Below are 27,922 nucleotides of genomic sequence, written 5' to 3'. Positions count from 1 at the left end.
GAGAGAAAAAGAATTTCCTATGTCAAACTATTAAACCTCTTTTCTTAGGCTGATATGAGAAACGTCTCACAACAGCTGAAACACATCTCGTTCCAATACTTTCTCAAAAACATTTAAAGATAACCATAGTCCATTGACAGTTTCTCCATGCTATCCCATTTCAGTGGTCATTGGTTGCAGAGGAGTAAGGTAGGGGATCTGAAAACCATGATGGCATGTTCTCTGTCATCTTTGTTGTTACTAGGGAAATGTGGCAGTCATATACTCCTTATCATAACAATTTTGCTTCTCTGCTTGTGGCAGAGGGCTAGTGTTGGGATAATTCTCCTGATATCTTAGCTAGGACTGGGAAATTAAGATTAGGGCCTGGAATCGCACCTTTACCATAGCAGCTTTAACTCTGTTTAAGGGTTATATGGCTACCAGCCTTAACTACACTGGATGCTAACCAAGGTCACAATCTAAAGAATTTGAAATAATTTTGCAAATGCCGATTAATAGGGAATTTTGATTATGTCTAACTGTTTTCCATGGTTAAGGCTTCCAGAGGAAGGTGTGTGAGATCTCATGTCCTGCTCTCAATTACTTAACTATAGCTAAGAAATAAAGGTCCCAGGACTGCACCAACAGAGAGAAAAATGTGAAATATTCTCCACAACCAATCTGGACCACAGCATAAATGGATATTGTTCAGTCAAAGACAGTAAACCAAGCTAATAAGATGGAAATATACAAGCTGTGTGTATATCAAGAGTGCCTCAAACAGGAATCCGAAAGCAAAAATCAGATATGTGTAGAAAATAATATACAAAATATGGTTTGAACCATGACATGTGACGACGGCATACGTGTGTGTTTCATTACAGGGCACATCAAAATACAAAATCATATGTCTCTATTACACATGACTTTCCACTCAGGACTACTTTCCATGTGATAGTACTTTCCACCTTCTGCTATGTCTGTAGCAGTTCTTGGAGTCCAACAGCAGAATCCAGGCTCTCACTTCAGCTGATCCATGTGTTACTATGGTGACACAATTGTCATCAAAAACATGCTTCCATGTGGTTGAAGTCTGCCAGAGCCCCCCAGATGAAGGTGTGTGGTTGGCATGTGAACCAATTCTGTTTTCTCTTCCTGAATAAGTTATGGCTGCAGCTTGGAGGCCGAAGTGCACAGAAGCATGATCTTCCCCACCTCCCACCCTGCCCAATGGTATGCATGTTCCCATGGCAACACAGGAATAAGGAGCTACCTTTTCCAACAGCAGTTGTTTACTCCCACCTTCAGCATGGTTCACTCTGCCATCTGAATATGGATTAAACTATCACTTTCACCTCTTTGTTTTAGCCTTCACACAAAAAAAACAGGGATGGGCAAAATGAAGACCTACAGAGGTTGTTGAACTGCAACTTCCAGCATTCCTTACCATCAGCTATGTTGGCCAAAACTAATGGGAGTTGTAGTTCATGAACATCTGGAGGGCCTCACTTTGACTACCACTATCTCAAAAGCATGACTTTCTCCTAGCCCCTTGCAGTAAGCAAGGGCACAGAGGGAGCTGCTAGCATTGAAAAGTCCTCTCTACGTAATTACTTTTGTCCAGGAGACCAGAAATATATCTGAAGTTGCTTTAGACAAAAATACAAAACCTCTTGAAGCAGTGGCCTGAGGAAAGCTGGTCCACTCTCTTCGGTCATCCCAACCCAAAGGTATTTTCTCAGCACTTCTACCTATGATCCCTTTGAAGTCTACTTCCATAATAGAGTGTACACAGATTATTTTGATGCAGAACACCAATATCAACCTCTCGCCATGTTTGTTTAACCCACTTAAAAACTGGCTGAGAGTAGCTGTATACTCTTCATGGACCTTTTCTTGTGGTTTCTCAAAAAACATTCATGGGACTTCTTACTCTCTTGGGGCTACATCACACAGTTATCATGTACATTTTTGCATGTTTTCAACATGAAGAAAATCAAAAAACATTCAGTGCAGTGCATAGCAATACATGTCTAACATCTGGCAAAACAATGTCACCGGCCCACATGCTTCCCACTTCCCAAAGCAATCTAGTCCTTCTCCCTTCCAGGAGTTGAACCCACAGACTTCCAACAGAACATGACATCTTGCATAAGTCTCCCCACAGGTGATCACACTAACATAGGAACAGGTACACACCATCCACAGTGCAAGAGCACATCATCTGCACACCAGGCAGGCCTGCAAGATCTTCCAGAGTCTGGGATCCAGGATTCCCAGCCCACGCACACAGTTTGCAATGTTGGAGCAGTTTGCTGGATTAAGCAGAGCACAGTTGCATCCAAGGTGCCTCCTGGGGAGATGGAGATCGGATCCTGGAGCCCCAGGGAATGGCCAGCATAGAGAGAGAAAGAGCGAGACAGAAAAAGAGATGGTCCAGAAGGGATATAGTCCTGCAAGGTAGAGCTGGCACATTGTTTGGGCAGAGTCCCTCATGGAACAAGTGATCGAAGCTGCTTCCAACAAGAGTTTCTTTTTGGTTGTTTCAATGTCCTTTCGGGCAGAATCCTGAAAGTAAGGAAGGCTGACGACGGAGCAGAAGAAAGGCAGGAAGGGACCCCTAGAGGTCAGTGCAAAAACTGCAAATAAGGTGGGGGGTAGCAAAGGTGGTTGTTTGGAGATAGCACTTACCCTCACACCTCCAGCGGATGAGGTGGGGATGGTGATCAAGCAAGACAGGGAAGGATAAGATTTAAGGCTTATGCGTCTGCATAGAAAAATGTGTAAACTGATTGGAGCAAGAGGTTAGCAAGAGGCAAGGGCTATTTGGCAGAGTCCATTCCAGAGACAAGAGCAAGGGCCATTTCACACATTATATGGTAGTAAAACTGGGTTTACTTGTATAGACTCACCAGGGAGCTGTACCCATTCTCAGACCTCAGACAAGCATGCTTATCAGGTGTATGAGGTGTAGCATTCACTCCTGACAAATTTAGGGTGTATACATAATGCATGAATAGGTCCAGAGAAGATGACAAAAAACATGGAAACAGAGCCGTAAGGCAAAGGGTAGAATTATGAAACAGTCCACCCCATGCTGCAAGCCAATACAGTACAAAAGAACATCACTGAGGGCATTATTTCATTTAATATTTCCCTCCCAGTGGAAACTGAGTGGGTTAAATGCGAAATATATTTTTAAAAGTAAGGTTCACCCTTTCAACATGTCTTTAAAATAAAAAAGATGTGAAAATTCAATTCAAGATTTAGTTTCAGAGTGAAAGGTCAAAAAAATGTTAGTCGGGCTCAATTTGAGCTTGATTTTGCTACAATCTGCTGTTTCCAAAATGGCAATCTTCTATACCATTCATTGTCTTAAGCACCTTTTTACTCTGCAGGCTGGTTTAACAACACAGCTTCTGAGAACAGGCAGAGTATAGTTCATTACCAATCAGTCCATGTAGCCAATTGTTTCATTTCTTTCATATGATTGCCAGCTTTTTTGCAATAGTCCCCACACCAATGCTTTTAAGACTAATCAACCAGCCATAAATATAACAACTGATGCTCTTCCCTATCATTCTACATGTCACAAAAAACCCTTTCAGCCTCATTTTCTTTCTGCCTCCCCATCAGAGGTGCAGCAGCAGTGGCCCTGAAGAATCTGGCAACATAACATTTCAGGAGTCAGGAAGCAAAGCATCTAGGTCAATTAGGGTTTGTGGCCCAGGGGGGAAAAGCTCAGCTCAGGCAGCATGCCTTTCTTGTTTTGGCAACTTAAAAACTACTAAAAAGGAACAGCAGAGGGAAGCCTGAATGACAGGACATAAAAAAAATCAGTGTATGTCAATGCTAAAAACCAAACTGAATGATGTTAAAAATGAACAGAAACAGGCTTTTGGGAAAAGTAAACTTCTGAAAAATAAATAAATAAATCATCTAAACAAGACTGTTTCTAAACTCGATCTACAAGCTAAGTAAGCCAAAACTGTAGGGCTTTAGTTTATGAGGGAATCTTTCTCTCTCTCTCCCTAGTTACCGAGAGAGAGAGAGAGAGAGATTCCCATTTAGAGATTCTGATAGAATATCCATTTCTGCCACTTCCCATATCTTCTCAATGAGTTCCTCTTGTTTTGGTACAGCATCTCCGATTTCTTCCAGTTCTTAGCATAAAGAATTCTGGCTACAGTGACCAAGCCTCAGAAGGGTCCTGGAAGGTCGGGAGCCTCCAAAGGGTCCTGGAAGGCACTCTTGGACCCTTTGGAGGCTCCCCCTCCATCCCCTGCTGGGCGCTGGGGAGCGCTGGTTTACAGTATTCACTCCATAAGACGCACACACACCTCCCCCCCCACTTTTTTTGGGGGGGAAAGTGCGTCTTATAGAGCAAAAAATACGGTAACTAGGTAGTTCTTTGTCTTATCTATATTACCTGGTATAACAATTTTGGGGTTAGTGGAACATTACAAAGCAGTTTTAATACTGTATTATGGGAATTGTCTGAAACAAAAATAAAATTTCAGGTAGAACATTCATTTTGATGGTTGCTATGAGTATTCTTCCCATAGCTGTAATTTGTCTCATCTCTCCAAGTTATTCTTTACCTTTTTAATCAACTTCATATAATTATCTTTGAATAATGTACTGGTTTTCTTCGTGATTTGGATCCCTAAGTATTTGACTCTCTTCTTGAAAGTTAGTCCTTCTATTAATTTCTGTTGTTCTTGATCTCTCATATTTTTAACAAGTATTTTTTTTATTTTATTTTCACTCCTGCCATATCACCAAAATTCATCAGCATCTCCATCAGGTTTTCAATTCAGTCCATTGGATCCTCCAATATAATAACTAGATCATCTGCAAAAGCTTGGAGCTTAAAAGTATGACCTCTTACTTTCAGTCCTTTTATTTCCTTTTTATCTCTAGTTTGCTCAGTTAATATTTCTAGAGTAAGAATGAATAGTAACGGAGAGAGTGGGAACCCCTTTTGCCTTTTGCTGGGTATAGAGTGCTTTAATTAATTTCAAAAATCTTTCTCCAATTTGTAGCACTTCCAATTGGTGTAGCATAAAATTCCAACTCAGATTACTGTATCAAAAGCTGAAAGATTCTGTACCTTTAATAAACTACCTGATACACCCAGCAGTGCTGCCAGAAATTCTTTTGGCATAAAAATAAACCAGTAGGCAAAATAAAGCATTATCTGACATACTTTTGCATGTTAGACAGCTAGTTTCAAAAAGAGGGCCAGGGCCAGTAAAAAGCAAAGTAAAATAGTGGCAAACTTGAGTATATGTTTGGTTTAGATTTTAATGAGAATTTAAAGGCCAATGGATAAGAATGACAGGCTAAATACTAACAACACAACAAGCTATATCAGACTCCATTTGGGAATGAAGGTAGTTGAAGACTTGTGTTCCCAAAAGGGAATATATTTTTTTTACTGCCCTGCTCCTGTCACAAAGGAATGAGACCAGTATCATTTTCCCCATCACTTTATCTCCATAAGAAAAAGAAGAAGCGGAAGGAACCTCCCTAATAACTTTCTGAGTGTCAGGCTATTAAAGGCACAGGAGTAGAGCCAAGGAAAAAGCTGGCAACCCGACAGTCAACTGGTTGAGAGATATGCAAACTAAGAGTGAAACGGTAAAATTCCAAGACAAAGACAGCCATGAAAATATGTGAGTCTACAGGCTGAAAGCTGAGCAAAGGCAGCAAATGACTGGAGCTCACTCAGGTCATTCTTGCTGGACCTATGCAGGAGGAAGCAAAAGGTGTCTCTGGAATGGCCTCTGAACCCATCCCCAGGATGCCATGGGGGTGAAGCTGGTGTAGTAAGGTTTCAGGGCCCAGAATAGAAGTGCAAGGTGTGGAAGTGGATGGTGGCACTCCCTCCAGGTTACCTAGAGGAGGGGCTACTGCACTCAGAGGCAGGGCAACAAAACTGATGGACGTCCTCAGCCTCTTCATCATCCCTAAAAAATGGGGAGGGGACAGACAAACAGACAGAGATGGATTATAATCCTGTGGACAAGCCCAACATCACTGGGAGAAAAAGAAGTAGTGGATGTCTGAAGCGGAGATGGGATGAAGTTTGAAAAGAAGGGTGATGAGGGCAAGGTAGGGAAATTTAAGAGGCCTTTCACTATTCCTTCCTCCTCCTCCTACTCTAGGATTACCCAGTTGGAATCCAAAGCACACTCCCCCAACACACACACACACACACACAGAGTCAGGACAACTCAGATCAGATGGTTCAGAACTGCAATCTCCTTTTATTTCTTGTCACAGAATATGTTGGCTATGGTTGATGGTTACTGCAATCCAATAACATTTACTACTTCAATTGTTATGAGTTGTGTGTGTTTACTCAGAAGAAACGTCCACTGAATTTCATGGGGCTTACTCTCAGACAAAAGTGCAGCTTTAATTTTGTTTTTAAATATCTGCATTGTCTGTTTCATAATAGTTTTATTGTTTTTTTTAATGTCATAGTTCTATTATAGAAATTAAGTTTACTCTTAATCAAGGGAAAACTACTATTACACTGCACTTTTTAATGTACAAAGTACATTCTACTCAGGAAGTAGGATCAGGTCCAAAGATCTGCTAGACCGTGCCTAGAGTATCCCAGAATCTCCCTGCCTTGCACTCTCTCAGAATTCTTTGCTGTTTTTGTTGACAAATATCACCAAAGAGGGGTACTTGTTGTATTAGCTTTGGTCAAGGCAAGACAAAACTTTTGGGAACCCCCCACAACACTTCCACTGTTACTTCAACAGATGGGCTTTGTGGAATGTGAACCTATGATTACGACTGTACCAAGCAACCCTGTTATAAACTGCTTTCACCCAAGCAAAAACATGCTATTGGTTATAGATGAAACACAAATGTAAGGCCATTGTTTTATTACACAACCCAGTATAGTCAAGTCACTCAAGGTCACCCTTGCTTTTTGTTTTAACTCCTTGGAAGCTGTCAAATATATACAGCATAGACACAAGCAATAACTTTGGTAGGACAAGGTGAAATGTTCTTGCAGCACACCATTTCCTTAAAGAGGCCATTACTTAGAGACATGTCTCCTTTTTTCCTCATTTCAGCACACAGCAGAAGAAAACAGATTTAGGCTTGCAGAAGCTACTTTGTTCTAATGGAACAGGCACATACAGCTAGAGAACAAACTGGGGCATCCTTCAGCACATGCTCAGCCCAGGCATTTGTTTTCAATAGCAGAATTGAGGTTTGGACACAAAACTTTTCACAGAAAAATCTATTTTTTCAATCCCAAACTTTCCTGATTTCAGCAGGTTGTCTTCCCTGCTGTTAAATCATGTGGAGTCACAAAGCCTTGCTGATCCAACTACCAATCACATTGAGATCTACCAACAGACTCCTATCTGCCTTCTACCCAATCTTGATGTGCTGTATAAACATTAAACTCATTTATGATCCATTGCCTCTGCCCCCAAAATCTCTGAAAACCTAGCTCTACAAGGAAGACTAGAATCACACCAGGGTGGGTTATTATCAGAGCCCCGATTACTACTCATGACCATCACTGAGCCTTGGGGAGCCATACCTTCTCCTGTAACTTCCCCTCTCCAAAATAAAAAAAAATTACTAAACTGTGGCTTCCTTCTTATTGAAAAGTCTCACTTGTCCCTCTAGCCGCCATATCAAAAAACAATTTTTAAAAATAACTAACAATTGCTTTGAAGTATTAGGTGTCCCACAGATGCAGGAGGGGGGTGAAAACATGGCACAAGTTCCTCACACATTTAAAAAGCACAAAGGGACTTTGTTAGTCAGTTTCCTTCAATAATAATAATAATAATAATAATAATAATAATAATAATAATAATAATAATAATAATTATTATTATTATTATTATTATTATTATTATTATTATTATTATTATTATTATTATTATTATTATTATTATTATTATTATTATTATTATTATTATTATAGCAGTATTGGAGGCCACATTTGGGCTCTACGAAACTACATGAAGTTTGTATATTGTCCAGCTTTCATTTACTCAGTTCTCAGTCTCTCCCCACACAGCATTTTTAGGATTCTTCAAGGAAAGCCTGACAGCTAAAATGATGTAAGACCAAAACACATTTGGTATTTTGGAGAAAAACCCTTTAATGTTTCACCTAATGAATCCAAAACAAGAATTTAAAATATATTTGAGGCTTTGTTACAGGGACATGCCGGTTCATAAGAACAAGGTAAATACTTCTCAACACACTCCTTCTTAATTCAAGGATAAAAGCAGACCTTGGGGAAAAAAATCCCAGAACCATCTAGTCAGTGCAGCCGCTGACAGGATGCAAGTCTAACAGCCAAAGTGGTTGATGGATTCTGGGATCTGTGGTCCAAAAAAGTAACTTTTCTAAACTCTGCTCCTACCCAAAACCTGGCACTTGGGGAAACCGTTTCCTTCTCTCTGTGCCAGGCCTGCCCCACACAGGATCTATTTTTAAGTTCCTCATGAGAACATGTCACCTGACACACACCCTGCCCAGCACAAGAAACGATGACAGCTTCTTCAGTAGAAATCAAGAGTCTGCAATATCCTTCCTCCTGGCAGGAAAAAGGTGAGGAATGTGCTCCTGTAGACAAAATGATGTCTCTCTATTTGTGCAGTACGGAGTTAAGCCTTTGCTTTTTTTTAAAAAAAAGGCCTGTGAAAGTAAATTAAACACTGTCACTGTGCACACAAACATAAACAGAAGGGGCTGTGCAGTTTGCTTTGGCTCAAGCAAAACTTGTGCTCCCATTTACCTAGGCAAACACTGTACAGTACAGTATCTTCTGCTTACTGTGTTCAACACCAAAGTGACGATCATGACCTTGCTTACACACAGATAGATGGTTTTCATGTTTCAGCCGAGTTTGAACAAGTTACTTTGGTGGACTTTAACTCCCATATTACACTAGCCAAGTAGGTAATGGGATGTTGGACATTAAAGCCAAAAAGGTCACTTTTGTTAAGATGTGTTCTGTGCTTCTGGTACCACAACAAGTAGCACTGGCCTCTCCTACATACACTCTCACACAGAGAAATCAGATTTCTAAGCCTGACAGTCCTAGATAAAACCCAGCAGTAACTGCCCCGGCTGCAGCAGCCAGGAATGGTGCCACTGAAATCACAGAAATTGTCGCTGAGTGTCCTCTGCTCGTCGTGTTTCTCCATCTGAGACTGCACCTGGGAAGGCAATACTCTGCCACAAGGACCAAGGTACCCATTTTGCACACTAGGCTACAGGACAGACCAGGTTGGCATAAAGTATTCCCAAATGCAGCCTACCAGTCATGAATTGCAGCCTGCCAAGGAAATGTTTGACAATCCCTTGGTTTTGCAATCCCAGAGAGGTTAGAAGAGACAGGAGGATTGTCAAGCCAGAAGCCATGGCATGAAGGCTCTGTTGCCTTTAGCAAGAAACCAGCTGGGCCAGTCTGGTGAATCTATGCATAGCTTCTGTCTTAGCCATTCATGCATGCTAACTATACAGTTATTTTTCATTATGCTCTTGTATCTTTAACAGTTGTATGACAAACAGAAATTCAGCAAGTGAAAAAAGCTGCATTGCTCCCTTTTACACAGCCATTAAAAGCACAAAAATTGGGCCAGGTGTATTTTTTTAAGTTAGTAATTGGGAAAATATAAAACAATTTCCATTAAGTTCCTATATCACTCTTTTGCAAAAGAGATAATAGAACCCTGAAGAACTTCACATTTGCTATCCTATAAGCTTTTGTGGAACAACTGCATTTCATTGGATACATGGAATGTGCGCCATCTAACTCAGGTTTACATTCCATGCCTACGGTGAAATGGATTTGATTCTGCAAAAGCCTATTTCATACTTACATACAAAGGCGTATTGCACGCTAAATCATGATTTAAATTTTTAAAATGATTTTTTTGGGGGGAGACAATTTAAATTTTAAAAACTCAGGGGGTTTTTTAATTTACATTGTGATTCAAATTAATTTGATTTTTATCCACCCTGCTAATGTGTTAATCTTTAAGGCAATAATGACAATTGTATGACCCTCCAAATGTCATTCAAGTGAGACTACCACAGTCACTCCCTGGGGAATTGGGTAGGGATGATGGGAACCGTTGTCCAATATCTGGAGGGCCACAAGCTCCCAATGGAAAACATACTTTTATTGTAACATGCAAAAAGAAGCATATACATCTATTTTAGTCTCAGAATGACATACATGGGACGGGCACTTTTTCTAAAGATAAATTATCAGTGTATAGAATAATGATGGTTAACTTTTTGGAGCCCAAGTGTCCAAAATGCAACACAAAACCAACTTACTTATTTCAAAGTGCCAACACTGCAATTAAATCTGAATACTGAGATTTCAGTTTAGGAAAAAAACAACTGCCCCTGCACTGTAAGGGTTAAATGCTTGTTTTTTTTTCTTCCTAGGGGCAGTATTAACAGAGAAATACTTACAGGTCCTCCAATCCCCCATCAAGCTAGACCAGTAATGGCCACCATTGCACCCCTCCACTGAACCACTGCACCAGCAGAGGGTAGTGCCGAAATCTGGGATTGGAGGACAGATAAGTATTTCTTGATGGTGACTTATGGCTTGCATGCCCACAGAAGGGGCTCTGCATGCCAACTGTGGCACACATGCCATAGGTTCACTATCGCTGGTATAGAAGCTATGTGTGTGTGAATTTATAATTTAGGAAGGCCACTCTTACACTGAATACAAAGAAAGTTGCCATGGTTGTCTTTTTTATTTGTCCTGTTGCTGTGACTTTAACAGAAGGCTAAGATGCAATAATTAAGCAAGCAAAAGTAACACCTCCTTAGATTGCTAACTTTTGAACCAGTTCTCAGAGCTGCTGCTTTCACATATTGATCTGCAGAGGTTAGCAGGTGAATTCTTCATCCCATGGAAATAACTGTTTCCACCTGCTGAGCTAATTGTTGCAGATCAATCAACTCTTAAAGGAACAGCAAAAGGGGACATTACAAGACAGCCACCCTACCTATCTCCATGCAAGGAACGGTTTCACCCATTTTATTTCTGGCTGTTGAAGACACAGATGCAGCAACATGCTGAAACATCTGGGGGCTGAGTAACTGACATATCATCACTCTTATCCTTTTCTGGTCACTTACTCAAATGCTCAATCTTTCTTTGGTAAAGGTTCCCCTTGACATTTAGTCCAGTCGTGTCTGACTCTAGGGCGCGGTGCTCATCCCCGTTTCCAAGCCATAGGGCTAGCGTTTGTCTGAAGACAGTTTCCGTGGTCACGCGGCCAACGTGACTAGACACGGAACGCCATTATCTTCCCACCGTGGTAGTACCTATTTATCTACTCGTGTTTGCATGCTTTCGAATGGCTCCTATTCTGCACATTTGCTTCATATTCCTGCAAGCTTCCAGTGATGGCTACACACAAACATTCACACATACACCCAAACACACACATACAATTTCTGCCTAGGCTGGAAGGTCTTCATCCCAACTACCCCAGAATCTCAGAGACTACATAAAATGCTGTTTGCTCCAAACTCTTCTATCTCAGTGGCATATCCTGAGATGAAGTTATCTTCCTCCTTCTTCCATCTTAGGCTGGGGTAGGGAGAGGGAGGGGGAAAGAAAATAGTCTGTGATGAAATGTGAGGGAACCAGATGGGTTTAGAGAATGAGCAGGATCTGAGGTGGGATGAATTCTGGTGGCCCCTGCGGTTGACCCAAATGAGTATTATAATAATAGACAAAATGAAATCTAGTTGTTCTGTTAAACAGAGATAAAATCTTTCCACGTTCATATGGCTAGCACCAGAGACTGGCACAGCTGGTTACTTGCTAAGGCCCACACCCATGTGAAGTAGGGATACTGCTGATCTACTCTTTCTGGAAAGGAAGTTAGGCCTAGCTAAGTCTCAAAATGCTCCAGCCGAAACTTTTCTCCCAGGTGAGCCCCATTTAGGTATCTGCTTCTCAGGCAGAACTCCCAGAATGGAGAACTGTGAGATTTGCAGTCCAATAACAGGAATGTCTTCAACAACTGAAGTTGCTAGCTCAAAAGTGGAACTGAAACCCTAGAATCCTGGCTCCTTGTCCACTTCAGAAACAGAATTTTCTGCTTGAAATAGAACCCAGAAATGCTGCCATCCTTTCCATAAGCTGCTTAGATTCCAAAACTGGATTTTGAAGCAGCTTTCCTCAGCCCAGGGGCCCTTCAAGGGACTAGAACTCCCATTAGTCCTGACCAGGGTGGCAAATCACCACAGTGGCTAGCCTGACTGGAAATGTAGTCTGCCAGATTGATGGGCATGACTATCTGAAGCCTGTCCTCAGAAACCATCCCACCCACCCACCCACCCAGAACTCTTATGGAAGAAGCCAGGAACCCTAAGGGATGCTGGATTTGTTGATATGGTAGCATGTTATTACATGGGAATGGCTTGGAGTGAGTGGGTTGAGTTGGAGGTGGGTGGGTCTGAGTGGCTTACCTGCAGCCTGTGTGCCTGGCAGGGGAAGCTAGCTGCGAGTGAAGAAGCGACTGAGCAGAGCAGCAGTACTGGTGCAGAGTGGGACACGTGGACGACCTATAGAAGGCAGCAGAGAGACGGAGCAACAGAGAGAGACAGGGACAGAGAGAGAGAGAGACAGAGAGAGAGAGGATGGAAAGATGGATGGAAGAAGGTGAAAGGTGTGTGCAGGGGAGAAACAGGTGTATATGGAGAGAGATGGTGGATGCATGAGGAATGAGTAGATGGAGGGGCAGAGAAAGGGGGAGGAAGAGAAGAAAAAACACAAAGTCAAGAAAAAGAAGGACAGCACTAAACAAACAGAAAAAAACATAGCAATGTCCCCAGGCCAAACAAAGAGACTCAGCCACACACTTGGCCGTGGAAAGAAGAAAGAGAGCGAGAAAGTAAGAGAAGGAGAGAGAAACAGACAGTAGTGGTTCCCGGAGGGCAGAAACAGGCAATAGGACACCTCGGGGCCACACAGCAGCAGGCATGAAAGAGCAAGAAAGCAAGGGGGAGCAGACCCTCAGGGATCAGGGACATCAAGCAACAGAGAAAAGCCACCAACTGGCTTCCAGAGAGCCATCAAAACATAGACAGTGAGCAAGGGCAAACTTACTCATTCCACAGAAAGAACAGAGAGATTCAGAAAAGAAAAGCAGGTGCTAGGGTCCTGAGGGTTTTAAAAAATTGGTATGAGGGGCTGCAGCTTAGCCTGCTGGGATTCAGAAAAATCATCTGGACATAACATCTGGAAGAGACTCTGCAAGCCCCAGGATGCAGTGGACAAAGAGAGGTCCTCTAGAAGTGCTTGGACTGCAGCAGATCCCAGCTTTCATCACCATCAGATGGACAGCTGAAAGCTGTACTGGTAGGCAAGTATGAGAACTACAGTCCAACAACATCTGGCAGGCCATACTTTACTCATTCCTACTCTAGGACGTCAACAACATGCAGATCCTGAGCTGAACATAAACATCCAGTCATGCAAACCAACATCCTCTGCAATCTTGTGAGAAACCTGCCAGCATGGGATTGGGCGCACAGCCAACATTACAATATGTTTGGGAATACTGTAGTTCTGAGACTGGCCAGTGGATATACAACTAAATTGTTTCTCCCTCCCAGATGCCCCGTGTGGGAGGCATGTCTCACTTAGAAGGCTCCAAATGGGGAGCCAAGAGAGTAGGGCACCACAGGCAGAAAGAAAGAAAAGAATATGTTTGCAAGACTAAAGCCATATAGTCTTAGCTGTCAGAATCACAGGAATTCAAACAGAAAGAACCCAACAGGGAAACCAGCAGACCTGATAGGGCCCACAGAGGTTAAGCAGAGAGAAACCACCAAGAAGAATCCAGATGAAAACGGAGAGATTCTGTCTAAGTCAAAACATCGCACACCTATAGGTCAGAAGGGTGCCACACAGAAGGACGTTTAAGTCAACAAAATACTGAAATTCAGCAGTTTCTTTTATAACCCGTTAGCTACCAGCAACTCTTCTTGAGGAGTGTGATTCCCCGTTGTGCCTCCCTGACAGGGTCTAGACTCGAGGATCCACAGGGTCCCTTTCCAGGTCTGCAGATCTATTATTATTATTATTATTATTATTATTATTATTATTATTATTATTATTATTATTATTATTATTATTATTATTATTATTATTATTATTATTATTATTATTATTATTATTATTATTCCTCACAAAAAAGCCCTATGCGTAGTTTTCTGAGCAGAACAGCAGGGAGCTAACCACTGCACTGGAGCCACAGAAGCTGGTCTCCTCTTCCTATATAGGAGCTCCTGTTGCAGCTGGCCTCATGACAAGTGTGCCACTGAGCATGTACTGAATGTTTTCACATCATTACTGAGTCACGCCAAACATTCCTGATATACAGTATCTGCAATTAGTTGGCAGAGTTTGAGAGTATGAAAGGTGCCACTTACAGGAATTTATTTTTAGCTGGGGGTTTATTTACAATACATGAATATGCCCACACCCTGTTTCAAACAGATCTCTGCAACTCTGCTACCATAGGGAAACATCAGGATTGAATAACAAAGTCCCTTTAAATAGTAATGGACAACATTTAATTTAAAAGCATGAAGATACTTGTAAAGAACAGGTAATGTGGTATTTTGCCCTAGTTGAGCAAACTCTTATAGGCTTAGACAGGTGTTAAATCTATCGTTTTAGAAACAGATGGTTTTACAGGTCTTAAGCACTGCCTTTTTGGATCAGATCAAGACCTTACCTCAGGGGTGAGTAATGTGTGGCTGGACAGATGTTTTTAGAAAGTAACTCCCGTTATACCTGCCTATTAGCCACACTGGCCAGGGCTGACAGGTGCTGAAGTCCAACAACATCTGGGGAGCTATGGGCTCCATACATCTGACGGATATAAATTCACACCAACATTAGTCCCTCCTGCTTGCTACTCCAACCACTGCTCATGCTTCACATCATGAACTCCAAATATGCCAAAAGACCATACTCGACTACCTGATGTCAATCTTTGCTGCTACAACTGGGGATGGAGCCCCAAAATTCCACTCAGAGATAGCCATTTTTTTCTTTAATGCAAATCTAAGAATAGCACAGCCAGCATGATCCCATTTGAGCAATAGTCCCAACAAAATAACATTTTGCATTCCTCCCAAAACTCTTTCCCTTCCACCGCTAGACTCTACCATTTTAGGAAGAAGAAATTAAGAATACCTGTACTTGGATGTACATTAGCTTTGCTTCTTCTTTACAAGGGTCTACATATAGTTTCAACAAAAGTCACATTTTCTGTGATTCTGACAGTTAAAACTATATGCCCTTAGTCGTGCAAACATATTCTTTTCTTTCTTTCTGCCTGAGGTGCCCTACTCTCTTGGCAGCAATTACAGGTCCTGAATCATTGGGGTGAGGGAGAATGGTGGAGTGAATGTTGGGAAGTAACATGGCTATTAAAAGGAACTTTTAAAATCTTGCTTTTTAAAAAACTCTGCCTTGGAAGTTGTGACTATATCTTAAGGAAGAGGGGATCTCGGAGGGTGCAGGTTTGGATATACTGAACAATTAAAGCCAGTCACACTGCATTAGAGATCGGAGCTTGCAAGAAGATTAAGCATACAGTCTTGTACGGCAGCACAGGAGCAATTTTTACTCACCATGACAGACCCCCATCAATGTCAAACAAGCTGGTTTAAACAGTTTTCACCTTCACCAGGAGCAGATCTTTTATAAAGTTAATAGGACTTAACTGTCCATTCAAGACCAAGATCAAATTACATCACATTACAAAAGCTGCAGCTTATTAAAATATATTGCTCCTAAGATTCCCTGCCTCCCATGTAAAAGGGCTGCAGTTAAATTCAGAGGAAACCGGAAAGCCTGGGGTAGGCAGTTGCCAGATCCTCATTTCAGCTTTTGTTGTTAATTTAATCATCCTGGGCCTTCTATCCTGCGAGCCCCGGCTCCACAAACGCTTCTGCCTTTGCACCTCTGTTTTGGAAAATCCAACATGAGGCCCAAGGAGTCTCAATAAGCTCAAAACATCTCCCAATCCCAGAGATTCAAGCCTGACCCTTAAATTGGACGGTCCCGTGATGCTTCCCTTCGATCCACTCTCTGACTTTCCTGTAACAGGAAACAGTGAACAGAGTCTGGAACAATTTCCAAGGTTTCCTGCGCAGGCATGGATCTGAACTTGAGGATCTTTCCAGGCCCCTTCCAGATCTATGATTCTTCTTCCCAGCCCACCCTAGAAGACTTAGAAAATACTTCTTGCCACCAGGAACCACAAAGCAGAGACGACTCCTCCTCTCCCCCTTTCCCAAGAAACAGAAAACACACACACTCTCTCTAACCTGCAGGGCAGAGGTTGGGAATGACATTTTTGAACGATCATTCCGAGACTTTATAGTTCCAAATAGCGACTGCCTGCAGAAGGAAGCAATTAACTTGTTGCATGTTCCACTCTTTTTAAAGGCACCAGAACTCTCACCGTCCACTTCCGCATTTTCCACTTTTTAATGGAGAGTGCAGAGTCCCTTGAAAGTTAAGGCATTAACTAAACTGAGCTGCCAGATCGTCGTGAGTACACGGGCTCTTTTGCTTCCGGAAGAAATACCAGGAAGGAATTTGGGGGGGGGGGGGGGAGAGAGAGAGACAGGATCAAAGACGGGCAGCTTTCGGTTTTTTAAAAAAAGCGCACGCACAATTAAAAATACTAAATAATCACAATAAGAAAAGACGGACTTCGCTGCCTAGATGCTTGAATCTGACCCCATTCTCCCTTGCATACTTTGCACAAATCCACGTCGGTCAACTTGCAGTCCACCTCCGCCCCTTGCAATCTCTTTCCTTAATTCCCCCACCAAAAAAAAAAAAAAAAAAAAAGCGGCGATGTGACCTTCTCCTGCCCCCCCCTCCGCATGCCGTTTGGTCCCCCCAATCCCGTCGCCGCTCGCCTAATGAAAGGAGCAGCTCCGGAGTCCATAAGCCCAGAAGGAGGAAGAAATGCCACTCACACGGCAGACTCCATAACTGCGCCTCTCCCCCTTCTCTTCTTCTTCCTGCAAACTCCAATCCTGAAGGGAAGGACAAGGGGGGGGGAACCGATCTGGGAAGCGAAGAGGGACAGCTGAGCTCCCCCTCCCTGCCAAGTGGATGCCGAGGGTGGAAACGCGCAGGGCGTATCTCTTCGCTACTCTCCCCCCCCCTCGCCGCGTTGACCATCAGCTGATCGACCCAGAGGGCAAGAGGGACGAGGCAGGGAGCGGAACTGAAATAACAGGATTGCTGTTGGGGGGGGGGGTTTGCTCACTTTTGTTCAGGGCAGCGGCCTTTTGAGTTGGGGCAATGCTCCAAGGTGAAACCGGGTAGTGATAAAGAAACCCACCTCTCCCCCCCTCACCACAACGCACGCATTCCAGTCTCCATTTACTGTACTTCTGGGGCATTCTTCCCCCCCCCGCTTTCTCTCCTTTTAAACTTAGCGCAGCGAAAATAATTTGGTGCGCCTTAGAGTAGGTTTATTTGGCATATACATTTTCCTGGACATCGGGCCACTTTTATGTGGGATCCTTGTTGCTTTTGCTGCAGCAAAAGGAGCAGGGCTCGCCCTTCTGCAAATTTCTTAGCGGTTTCTAAACGGTTTGTGAAAGCCCCCACCCATATTAAACGAACTACAGGAAAAAATAATAAAGTAAAACGGGAAGCAGAACGGTATAACAACCGTCCGTTATTATTTATCAAAATAAGAGAAAACAAAAGCAGACTCCACCCTTCCTCATCCTAGTCATGGTGGATGAGAATGAAATGTAATGGCATATAAATTAGGTACTGTAATTAAAAAATGCCTGTACTTTTCCTGTTTCAAGTAATTCATATAGCTTTCTGCATGTAAAGAATATTTACATATTATTTCTCTTATCATTGGATCTTGCTCAGTAAATTTATGCCAAAATCCTGAAATGACTTTAATATGGAGGGAAAGGAATGCAGGAATTCTGTCCTGGCCAGCCCAGAACTGCAAAGTGGTGGAACAAAAAATGCAGGCTGGCCCTGGTTTTATGGCTGCTGTGAAGCAGCACACAGAAATCAGTAGGCCAAATTTTTCATGGCACAGAGGTAAACCTTATCTCCTACTAATGCCCTCTGATGTCACTTCTGTTAAAGCCACTAGGAGCCAGGATTAAAAGTTAACAAACTCACCCCCATCCTAGAAATTTTAAGGAATTCTAGCTTCCAGAGTTTCTCCACCTATGAAGAGCATGGTCAGAGGAATCCTATTTCCCAGCCTACATCCAGCTAAAATGCTCTTCCCAGAAGCTAGGAGACAGAGTCCGCTTTTACAGCTCCTTTTCCAACCAAGACAGCTGGTAAGAAATGAACAATTTTGCAATGAACACTGGGCTTCAGGCAGAGGAGGAAGCTTTCATCAATTAAGGTGGCTGCCACTAAGTAATCAGAAAAATTCCTTTTCCTGCCTCCTTGTTTCCTATTTGTTTGCTTTGCTTCCTCTCCCCTCTTCTTCTCTGACCTCTGACCAAAGCAAACATCAAATCGTGTGTCCCTGACCATGTCTCCCATATGGTTGAGACTGCCAGTTCTTTTTCCTCTTGTTTATATTTCTGATTGTAATTGAAGATTGCAACTGTAAGTAAAGATACCTTTTCTACTTAAGATGCTTTTAGAATGATTTTTATTACGCAAAGTGCTAATTACTGTGAAGGATAGATGCTGAGAACATGGGCTACTCTCTTACATACACATTTTTTCTGTTGCTGCTGTTGCTTTGTTTTACCTAATACTCTAATAAATAAACTAAAAAGGGGGGAAATTACCAAATTTCTACCACAAAAGCCACCTTCCTTCCCCTTCCTATAGCTGAGCTAAGTCCACCACCAGTAGCTGGTTTCCTTTGCAGACTTAGCAGAAGATGAATGACTTTGAAGACTTTAATATGGAGGGAAAGGAATGCAGGAATTCTTTGAAGACTTACATCTCCTGCATTCAGAAGAGTCTTGGGAGGGAGAAGGGAATGAACTCGGACTGGCAACATGAATGGAGAGCACCTCGGATGTAGAACTGCAAAGTTTGATACTTGGGTGACTTCCAAAAAGGTAGCCATGTTATTCCAACACAGTGAAATAAGTCATGTGGTAAATTTAAAACAAACGGATTTATTACAGCATGAGATTTTGTGGACACACAGCCCACTTTCTCAGATGCAAAAAGTGTGTGCCTCCCAACCATATGGACTGTTCACATCATAAGGTACAGTACTGCACATGGAATATCTGAGGAAGTGAACTGTGAGCACGACTAGACGGGGGGGGGGGTGGAGTGAAAGGGTCATGTTTAAAAGGTTCTTGTATTTGGTGTCACCTATTTTATCTTTCACTTGTACTTATCCTTCAATTTAATTTAGTAAGTGGCATAGTGCTACAGCAATACAGTATATCAGTCCAGTATGAATACTCACTTATATCTGAAATAGTGCTGCCTCACTTAGGAGAATATTTTTTTTAAATTGTGAAAAGAGGAAAATAGAGGACAGGGTTTCTCTGCTGTCCTTTCTACTGTCACAACCCATTGCATATGTTGCAGGCTTTTCACCAAAGAGAATGCTGCCCACAGCTCTATCTAGGAGCAAATTAAGCAACAACGCAGACTGCAGAACAGGATATTCAGGAGCTCTCCTAATCGCACCAAATAAGCTGCTGCCCTAGCACTGTGCCAGAAAAGAGTGGAACAGTTTGCAAAAGGGGCAAGATGCATCACTCTTTTTTAAAAACACACATCATCTCCAGAAAATAAGGCGAACCAAACCAGACCAAAAGCAAACTAAATATTGAGCTATATGCTTTTCTGACCGCCCACTGTGTGTCTGCTTTTAAAAGTTCATACTGTTAAAAAAAATCTGTCTTAAAAGCACAAAATGGCTATCTGCCAGGAATTGTGCCCTCTCAGTTGTGGTCCTTACCCTATGGAATGGACTCTTGATAGAAGTCAGTCACTGCTTCCTCCTTCCCATCCTTTAAGGGGATGCCAAAGATATTATTTTGTCAAGCATTCCAGGGCATCCTCTTTAAAGTATTTTATTTGTTTTTGGAGTCCACCATTGCTTGTAATGTTATGTATTCATTATATGTGATCACTAAGGATGTGCTTCTTTGGGTGGTTGGAGTTGCTGTTTCATAATCATGTTGTAAAACACTTCAAGTAGTACATGCGCTATGCCAGCAGTATATAAATCAAATAAATAAATATTCTGTCACAACAGAACTGATTTATAGCAACTCTAATAGAGTTTTCAAGGTAAGTGAGATATTTAAAGTGTGGTTTTACCAGTTCCACTCCCCCAGTGAGTCTCCATGGCCAAGTGGGGATTTGAACCCTGATTTCCAGAGTCTATCACTCTATCCACTACACCACTCTGGGCACCTATCTCCCTTCTAGGATACCCTATTATCTAATGCATATGATTCTATTTGTGGTGAAATTGTAGTTGCACCTAATAAATAGTAAGAACTTTTCTGGATTATTGCTTTAGCTCAGTGATTTCCAACCTTGGGTCTCCAGATGTCCTTGAACTGCAACTCCCAAAACCCTTCACCATTAGCTGTGCTGGCAAGGGCTTCTGGGAGTTGCAGTCCCAGAACATCTGCGGACCCAAGGTTGAGAACCATTGCTTTAACAGATCACCCTATACAGAGAAGTTCTCTTACCAAATGCTAGAAAACTTTACTGCCAGTGAGAACTGCTGCTGTATTGTGGCATTCATTTGCAATATTATAATGCATTCAGGCCCACAGGACCAAGATGGAGAATATTACCATTACCAGGGATAATGACATCGATCTGCCACCTCCTCTCGTAAACCTCCTTGTTCCCTATGAGCACAGCAGCAGTCCTCACAGGAAGGAGGCTGAATTTTGCCCACACTGGTATTTCCTTGTAACTGTATTTGTTTAATGAAATTTTAAAATGTGAAGTAACCAAATATATCTGGGTGGTGAGCATGAGTTCAAAATATACTTTAAAATATAAGGATAAATCATGATTGTTCAAATTATTTACATAGTGGTTTGCCCTTAACTGGCCATGAAAATCCATTAGCTAAAAAAAAGAAGACCTGTGCCAACCTGTTACTGGTGGAGATGAAACCTGCTGAAACAGATTTGTTGGTATAAATGAAGATAGCTGCCTGTACATTTGGACTTTCAAAAGGGACCTGGATACTGCAACCATTATAATGAATACAGGATCTGGATTTAAAATGTATGTACCACTACTTTATGGTTCCTGTGCAGTTGTTACCCAGGGATTCAGAAGGCCATTCTCTGACAGATAAATTGGTTGGAGGGGGGCCACTTTCCCCCAGAACTAAAAGCAAGTGGTAGAACTTCTGGATAGCTCTGTGATTTAGGTACAGTATCTGGTTGAGGAGCCAGAGGTTGGGAGTTCAGTTCCCCACTATGCCTACTCGAGAGGGGCTGGAGTCAATGATCCATAGGGCACCTTCCAGCTCTGCAGTTCTAGGATAAGCTGCTAGAAAATGCCGCCACCACCCACCTTTACTTTTTATCTTGAGATTAGAAATATTAAACAGACAAATAAGGCAAAATCCCTGAATCAGGGGGTTGAGAATAAAAGGAGAGGAATACAAGCTACAAGCTTATGCTGATGATTTGGTACGATTGCTAGAAAACCTGGAGGAATCAATTATTAATATCCACAATTTAAAACTGTGGTGCAGTATCACAACTTAAACTGAATTATAAAAAACCCAAATTTCTGACAAAAAAAATGATACAAGAAGAAGCAAAAGAATTAGAATTAGAAACTGGCTTTGAACACACGTTGAAAATTAAATATTTGGGAGTATACTGTATATCTTTCCAAAAAGTAACTTGATGAAAGACAATTGTCTCCCAATACTTAAAGAAATACAGGAAAATTTGGAAAACTGGGGCAATTTTCAATGCTAGGTAGAATTGCAACTATAAAGATTAACATTTTATCAAAGCTTTTATTCCTGTTCCAAAACTTGCCAATACTGTTGAATTATAAATATTTTAAGGATATAGACACTGTGTTCTTTGAGTTTATATGGCAAGTTAAAAAAACAGGAATTACCGTAAATTTAAAGCCCTACAGGATTTAAAATAATGAGGAGAAATAGGCTTACCAAATTGTTTACTATATTAGAAAGCCTGCACACTGAATTGATTACTTTGGAGGACCAAAAACTTTTAAAATTGGAATGGCACAATTTGAGATTAGGATGGCATGCATATATATGATATGGTAAAGGTCAAAGACCAAACACATTTTTCTGATCACATTGTAAGGAGACTGGTATACCAGGTTTGGCAAAAATTCCAGGGGCAAATATACCAAAAAAATCCAATATTGGTAGTGCCTTTGGAAGCTTTCACACAACCTTCTCTAATCTCAAAAGAATTGAGATAAACGTATAAAGAGCTTTTAACCACAGAGCAACAATTAACAAATATACAGGAGCTGAAGGAAAGAAATGGGTCTACCAACGGACTGGTGGGCAATGTTAAAATTAGAATCAAGGTTTAAAAAACACAGAATAATGAGCTTTTATGAAGGGAAGGTTCAGGTGGATGAGTTATGGATTTATACTAGTGATAAGATTATACAAAAATGTATATTTTTGTTAGAATACAATTTAAAAGATTAAAGGGTAAAAGCAGTGATGATTAAATGGGCACAAAATTTTGGTTATAACATAGGACATATATTACTGGACTCAAATGTGAAATGATAACTATAGATGGATTAAACCAGTAAACTTGAGAGAAAATGTTTTAAAGATGTTTTATAGATGGCATCTTACACCTCTATAATTAGCAAAAATGCCATCAGGGGTTAGCAACTCATGTTGGAAGTGTGGTGAGCAACCTGGGACTTTTTTCATGTAGTGGACATGCGATAGAGTAAAAAGATTTTGGAGACAGATAAAATATATTACACAAGAAATTGTACAACAAAATAGCCTTTAAACCATAAATATTTCTGCTGAATATAATGCCAGAAATTATTGGTAATATATATATGTTGTTGCACATCTTTACATCTGCAAAGTTGATATGGGCCCAAAAATGGAAAAATCAGGAAAACCTGAAGGTGGAGGAACTGATTAAAAAGTAGATATTGCAGAAACGGATAGCCTGTCAGAGGCATTACATGAGAACCCGAGAACATATGTCAAAGAAAGCTGGAAAACGGAAATACTAAACGAACAAATTAGAAACAAAAAAGAATTGAAAGGATTAAAAGTGAAAGGTCAAGTCTATAAACTCCAGGCCTTTGCGGATGATTTAGTTATCATATTGGAAGAACCATTGGATTCAATAGAGGACCTGATGACAACGTTAAGAATTTTTGGTGACATGGCAGGAATGAGAATAAACCAAAAGAAGACTAAATTACTTACCAAAAACATGAGAGAACATGAAAGACAAGAGCTAATAGAGAAGACGAACTTTCATGAGGAGAAGAAAATTCGATATTTAGGAATACAAATTACAAAAAAGACAAGTACATTATTCAAAGATAACTACATGAAACTAATGAAGGAGATACAGAATAATTTGGAGAAATGGGACAAATTACAACTATCGTTGTTGGGAAGAATTGCAGCAATTAAAATGACTATTTTACCAAAAATCCTATTCTTATTTCAGTCAATCCCTATAATATTAAAACAGTCATTTTTCAAAGAATTTAATAAGATAATCATGAGATTTATATGGCAAGGTAAAAAACCAAGAATTAAAATTAAGGCAATGCAAGATGCTAAGCAGAGGGGTGGCTTTGGTCTTCCTGACTGGGTTCTGTATTATAGAGCTTGTATTCTAGACTGGATAAAAGAATGGATAACTCTAGAAAATGATAGATTACTTAGCTTGGAGGGACATGATTTGCAATTAGGCTGGCATGCCTATTTATGGTATAAAAAGGACAAAGAACAAAATTTTTTTAATTCACATATGATAAGAAGAGCTTTACTGGGAATGTGGAGAAAAATTGTACAACAAATTTATTACAAAATACCTGTATGGGTGTCACCGTTAGAGGCCTTTATCCAACCCAGTCTTATGACAAAAACAAACTTTTTAAAATATCAAGATCTATTAAAAAAGGATGGTGAACTAAAGTCTAAAGAAGAGCTAGAGTCACAGAATATATATATAGAGTGGTGGCCTAGAGCACAGCTAGAATCTAGATATACAAAAGATAAAATAGAAGGCTTCTACTTAGAGCAAACGATTTTTGACAAACTTTTATTAGGTTCAAAAGAACAAACTGTTAAGAAAATGTATAATTATATGTTGGAAATTAAGATGCAAGATGAAATGGTTAAGGAATGTATGATTAAGTGGGCACAAAATATAGGGCATAACATTGATATTGATCAATGGCTGAAAATATGGCAAAATAATATAAAGCTTACAAGATCGGTGAACTTTAAAGAGAATATATATAAGATGTTTTATAGATGGCACATGACCCCAGAAAAATTGTCAAAGATGTATACAGATGTATCAAATAAGTGTTGGAAATGTGAATCACAAGTGGGAAGCTATTATCATATGTGGTGGTCATGTGGAGTAGCGAAACAATATTGGAAAAGAGTACATGTAATGTTGGAACAAATATTGCTCTGTAAAGTGCCATTAACCCCAGAACTGTTTTTATTGAGTATGATACCTGAAAATATAGATAAGTCAAAGAATGATATAGTTATATACATAGTTACGGCAGCTAGAATTTTATATGCTAAAAATTGGAAAAGATCAACGGTACCGAAACAAGAAGATCTTATTGAAAAGATACGGGAAATAGCCGAAATGGACATTTTATCAGAAGTTATGAAGGACTATCCCTTGCAAAAGGCAACAGAAAGATGGGATCTATTTAACAAGTGGACAGAATCAACAGGCAGCTTGTGAACAGTACATATTGAAAGGAGAACTGAATCTAGAAGGCAGAAAAGAGTAAATAGAATAATTTAAAATCTTGATATGGCAATAGGTACAGAATGGATGAAAGTATGTTATTGTCTCCCCTCTTCCTCATCAATCCCAATTCCCTTTTCCTTTTTGTTATCCCTTATAAAAAATAAAAATACAAAAAAAAATAAAAATAAAAAGAAAGCTGGAAAATGTTCTACGATTGGGCCCAGAAATAAACATGAGTAGGGAATAGTGCATAGGTTATGGATTTTAGTATTGTAACAGCCATGGAGCCAAGATTATACAGTACTATATACTGTACTGCATTATTGTAACCACTTCACTGTGTTTTCTTTTTGTTCACCTGTATCTGTATTCCTTTGAGTGTTGTTTGTTATATGATGAAAAATTAAAAAATAATAATAATAAAAGAAAATGCCACCACACCTCCAACCTCTTTGCTAAATTCTTTGTATCATTGACACCTGCTGGTGAATGTACATATCTACAGTACACTCTTCCTCTCCCTACTCCCACAGCTCCATGTGTACATATGATTTGAGAATGTTATTTTAAACAACCCACACTGAGGCCCACTGATTTCCATCAGTTAATAATAACAATAAATAACAATAATAATAGTAATATGTTGCCATGTTGATTCTGACTTCTCACAACTTCCCATGGTTTTCTAGATAGAAAGTTTTCTGGGTATAAAAGTACTGTACTCAGGAGTGGCTTACCAGCTCCTCCTCCTTCTGGTGGTGCCCTACGACCATGCAGCTTGCCCAAGGCTATACAGGTAGCAGGGTACATATCCCTATCAGCCATGCACCATGGGTGATAAGTGTGAGCATTATGAATTGGGAAGTTTCCTTACCTCCCACAATTCAGTCACAGGTCAGGTGCCAATTCTGGTCATGTTCACCCTGCTTGTAGTACTAGAAATGTAGCTGTAGCTGAGTGGCAGAGTGCAAGCTTTATGTTCAATTGCCAGCATCTTTCGATGGGTCTGGTAGCCTAACAGCCTGGAAGGTTGCTGTCAGATGGTGTGGACCAAGGTTGAAAACTGCAGCCTCCCAGATGTTGTTCCAACTGCAAGGCCCATCTGCCCCAAAAGGTGAGAGATTATGGGAGTTTCAGTCTAAAAGTATTGGAAAGGCCAATTCATGAGTTAGACCAGTGGTTCTCAACCTTTGTTACTCGGATGCTTTTGAACTGCAACTCCCAGAAACCTCAGTCAGGACAGCTGGTGGTGAAGGCTTCTGGGAGTTGCAGTCCAAAACTCCTGAGTAACCCAAGGTTAAGAACCAGTGAGTTAGACAACATGAACCAGTGCTCGTTCACTGGGGATAAAGCAGTCTCCTGTGTTCCCAACCACAAGGAGAGATTGGCAGAGTTACTCCCGAGGACCATTCAAACTCCCAAGAATTCCTTAGCCAGCGTGATCACTTAGCTAGAAACACTTGAATTCAAAATCTCAGATCAAACCATGGACTCACCAGAGTATCAGGCAGGAGTGACAAAGTAAATGGCAACCTCTTAATCTGAGCCTGCCACTTGCAAAATGGTGACAATGGACCTTCCTTCCTGCACGGTGCTGCTGTAGCGGTTGGTGATCCAAAGTGCTGCTTTTAGGTAGTGGACTTTAGACAAATGAAAGTTAGGTGCACACACAAAATCCATTTCCGTGCTGCAAATACTGTTTTGTTCAGGTGGGATTTTTGCATTGGCTGGCTGACAACTGAAGAGCTCTTAATGGTGTGTTGGAGAAGATGCAATATGTTTTCTTTTCTCTGAAGTGGCTTATAATTGTTTCTAAATTGTTTTTAATTTGGTTGTGGTTTTAATACGATAAACAATCTATGCGCTTTAATATACATAATAACATACAGTATTGGTTTTTAGTTGTATCTGTCTTTTTAATTGCGTTGTGAGCCATCTTGGGTCCAGGTATTGACGAGACTGGGACATGAATGAATGGATAAAATATGCGTGTTGGCTGGGGAACTCTGAAACGTGTGGCCAAAAAAATAACACTTCAAAGCATGTGTATAAATAAGAATATTAGTACTTTCAAACAATATCCATTTTGCTTTTCTGAAAATAGTAATCCTACAGTGGAGGAATTGCATTCCTCGTCTTTAATTCTGTGAAGCAACTACCTTTTTTTAAAAAAGGACTAAAGCTGTACTACACAGCACTGGATAAAATAGTGCACACAGACAAGGTAACATTCTCCCTACCCCCAGAAGCAAGATTACCCCTTCCTGTCTAATATGAGAGGCCGGTGTTCCCATGTTATCTTGCATTAAGCCAGCACTAATTTTATGACACACTGGCTGAATTCCTATTGCTTAGCAGGGGTGTCCAACCTTTCACCTTCCCTGGGCCACATTAGAAGATGAAAATTTGGTTTGGACCGCACATAAATTTGGTTTGGGCCGCATGGGGGGGGCAGCCCTAGCCGTCCTCCACAGCCCTGCTCCAAACGCGCTTACCGGGAGCTGCGATCTTAGACAGCAGAGGCTGCCAGCTTCAACTCCGGTGGCATTATGGGGCCGGGAGGGGGTCTACCTATTGACGGGGATGGCGCAATGCAGTCACGCAGCCCCCCTGTCCCCTTCCCTCCCACTCCTTCCTTCCTTTCCTCTCTCCCCTCCCCCACCACTGTGACATGCCCCGGCCGCAAGCGCCGGCAGTGTAGCTTGAAACTTTGGAATTTCTTTAAAAATAAAAAATTGCACTGGGCCGCATTACGAGCTGACCTGGGCTGCATGCGGCCCTCGGGCCGCAGGTTGGACAAGCCTGGCTTAGTGCAATAAGTCAAACTACAATAGGCCTATTTGAGTCCATGGAACTCACTGGGGAATTGGCTCACCAAATCGCCACTGATTCAGTAGGCCTAGTCTAGTGT

At 41.1% G+C, this 27,922-nt stretch overlaps 1 protein-coding gene across 5 annotated transcripts in view; it reads right to left on the bottom strand.

Annotated features, from left to right (window-relative positions):
* Positions 1 to 27,922, bottom strand: part of IQSEC2 (IQ motif and Sec7 domain ArfGEF 2) — a 183,937-nt gene that overhangs the window by 85,566 nt on the left and 70,449 nt on the right. The window contains exon 1 of one of the 5 annotated variants that reach the window (XM_072991478.2): positions 17,038 to 17,209. The exons of 3 other annotated variants lie outside the window; for them this stretch is intronic. In XM_072991478.2, the coding sequence (XP_072847579.2) occupies positions 17,038 to 17,051 (14 nt within the window). In that variant the 5' untranslated portion in view covers positions 17,052 to 17,209. Of the gene's footprint in view, positions 1 to 16,374; positions 16,691 to 17,037; positions 17,210 to 27,922 lie in introns of those variants that run through there. One more of the 5 variants, XM_072991480.2, reaches the window with a different exon arrangement.

This window comes from Pogona vitticeps, chromosome 2, assembly GCF_051106095.1.
Source record: "Pogona vitticeps strain Pit_001003342236 chromosome 2, PviZW2.1, whole genome shotgun sequence".
Classification (NCBI taxonomy): Eukaryota; Metazoa; Chordata; class Lepidosauria; order Squamata; family Agamidae; genus Pogona; species Pogona vitticeps.
Note: the sequence above shows the minus strand (reverse complement) of the source record. Positions and strands in the feature narration are given on the sequence as shown.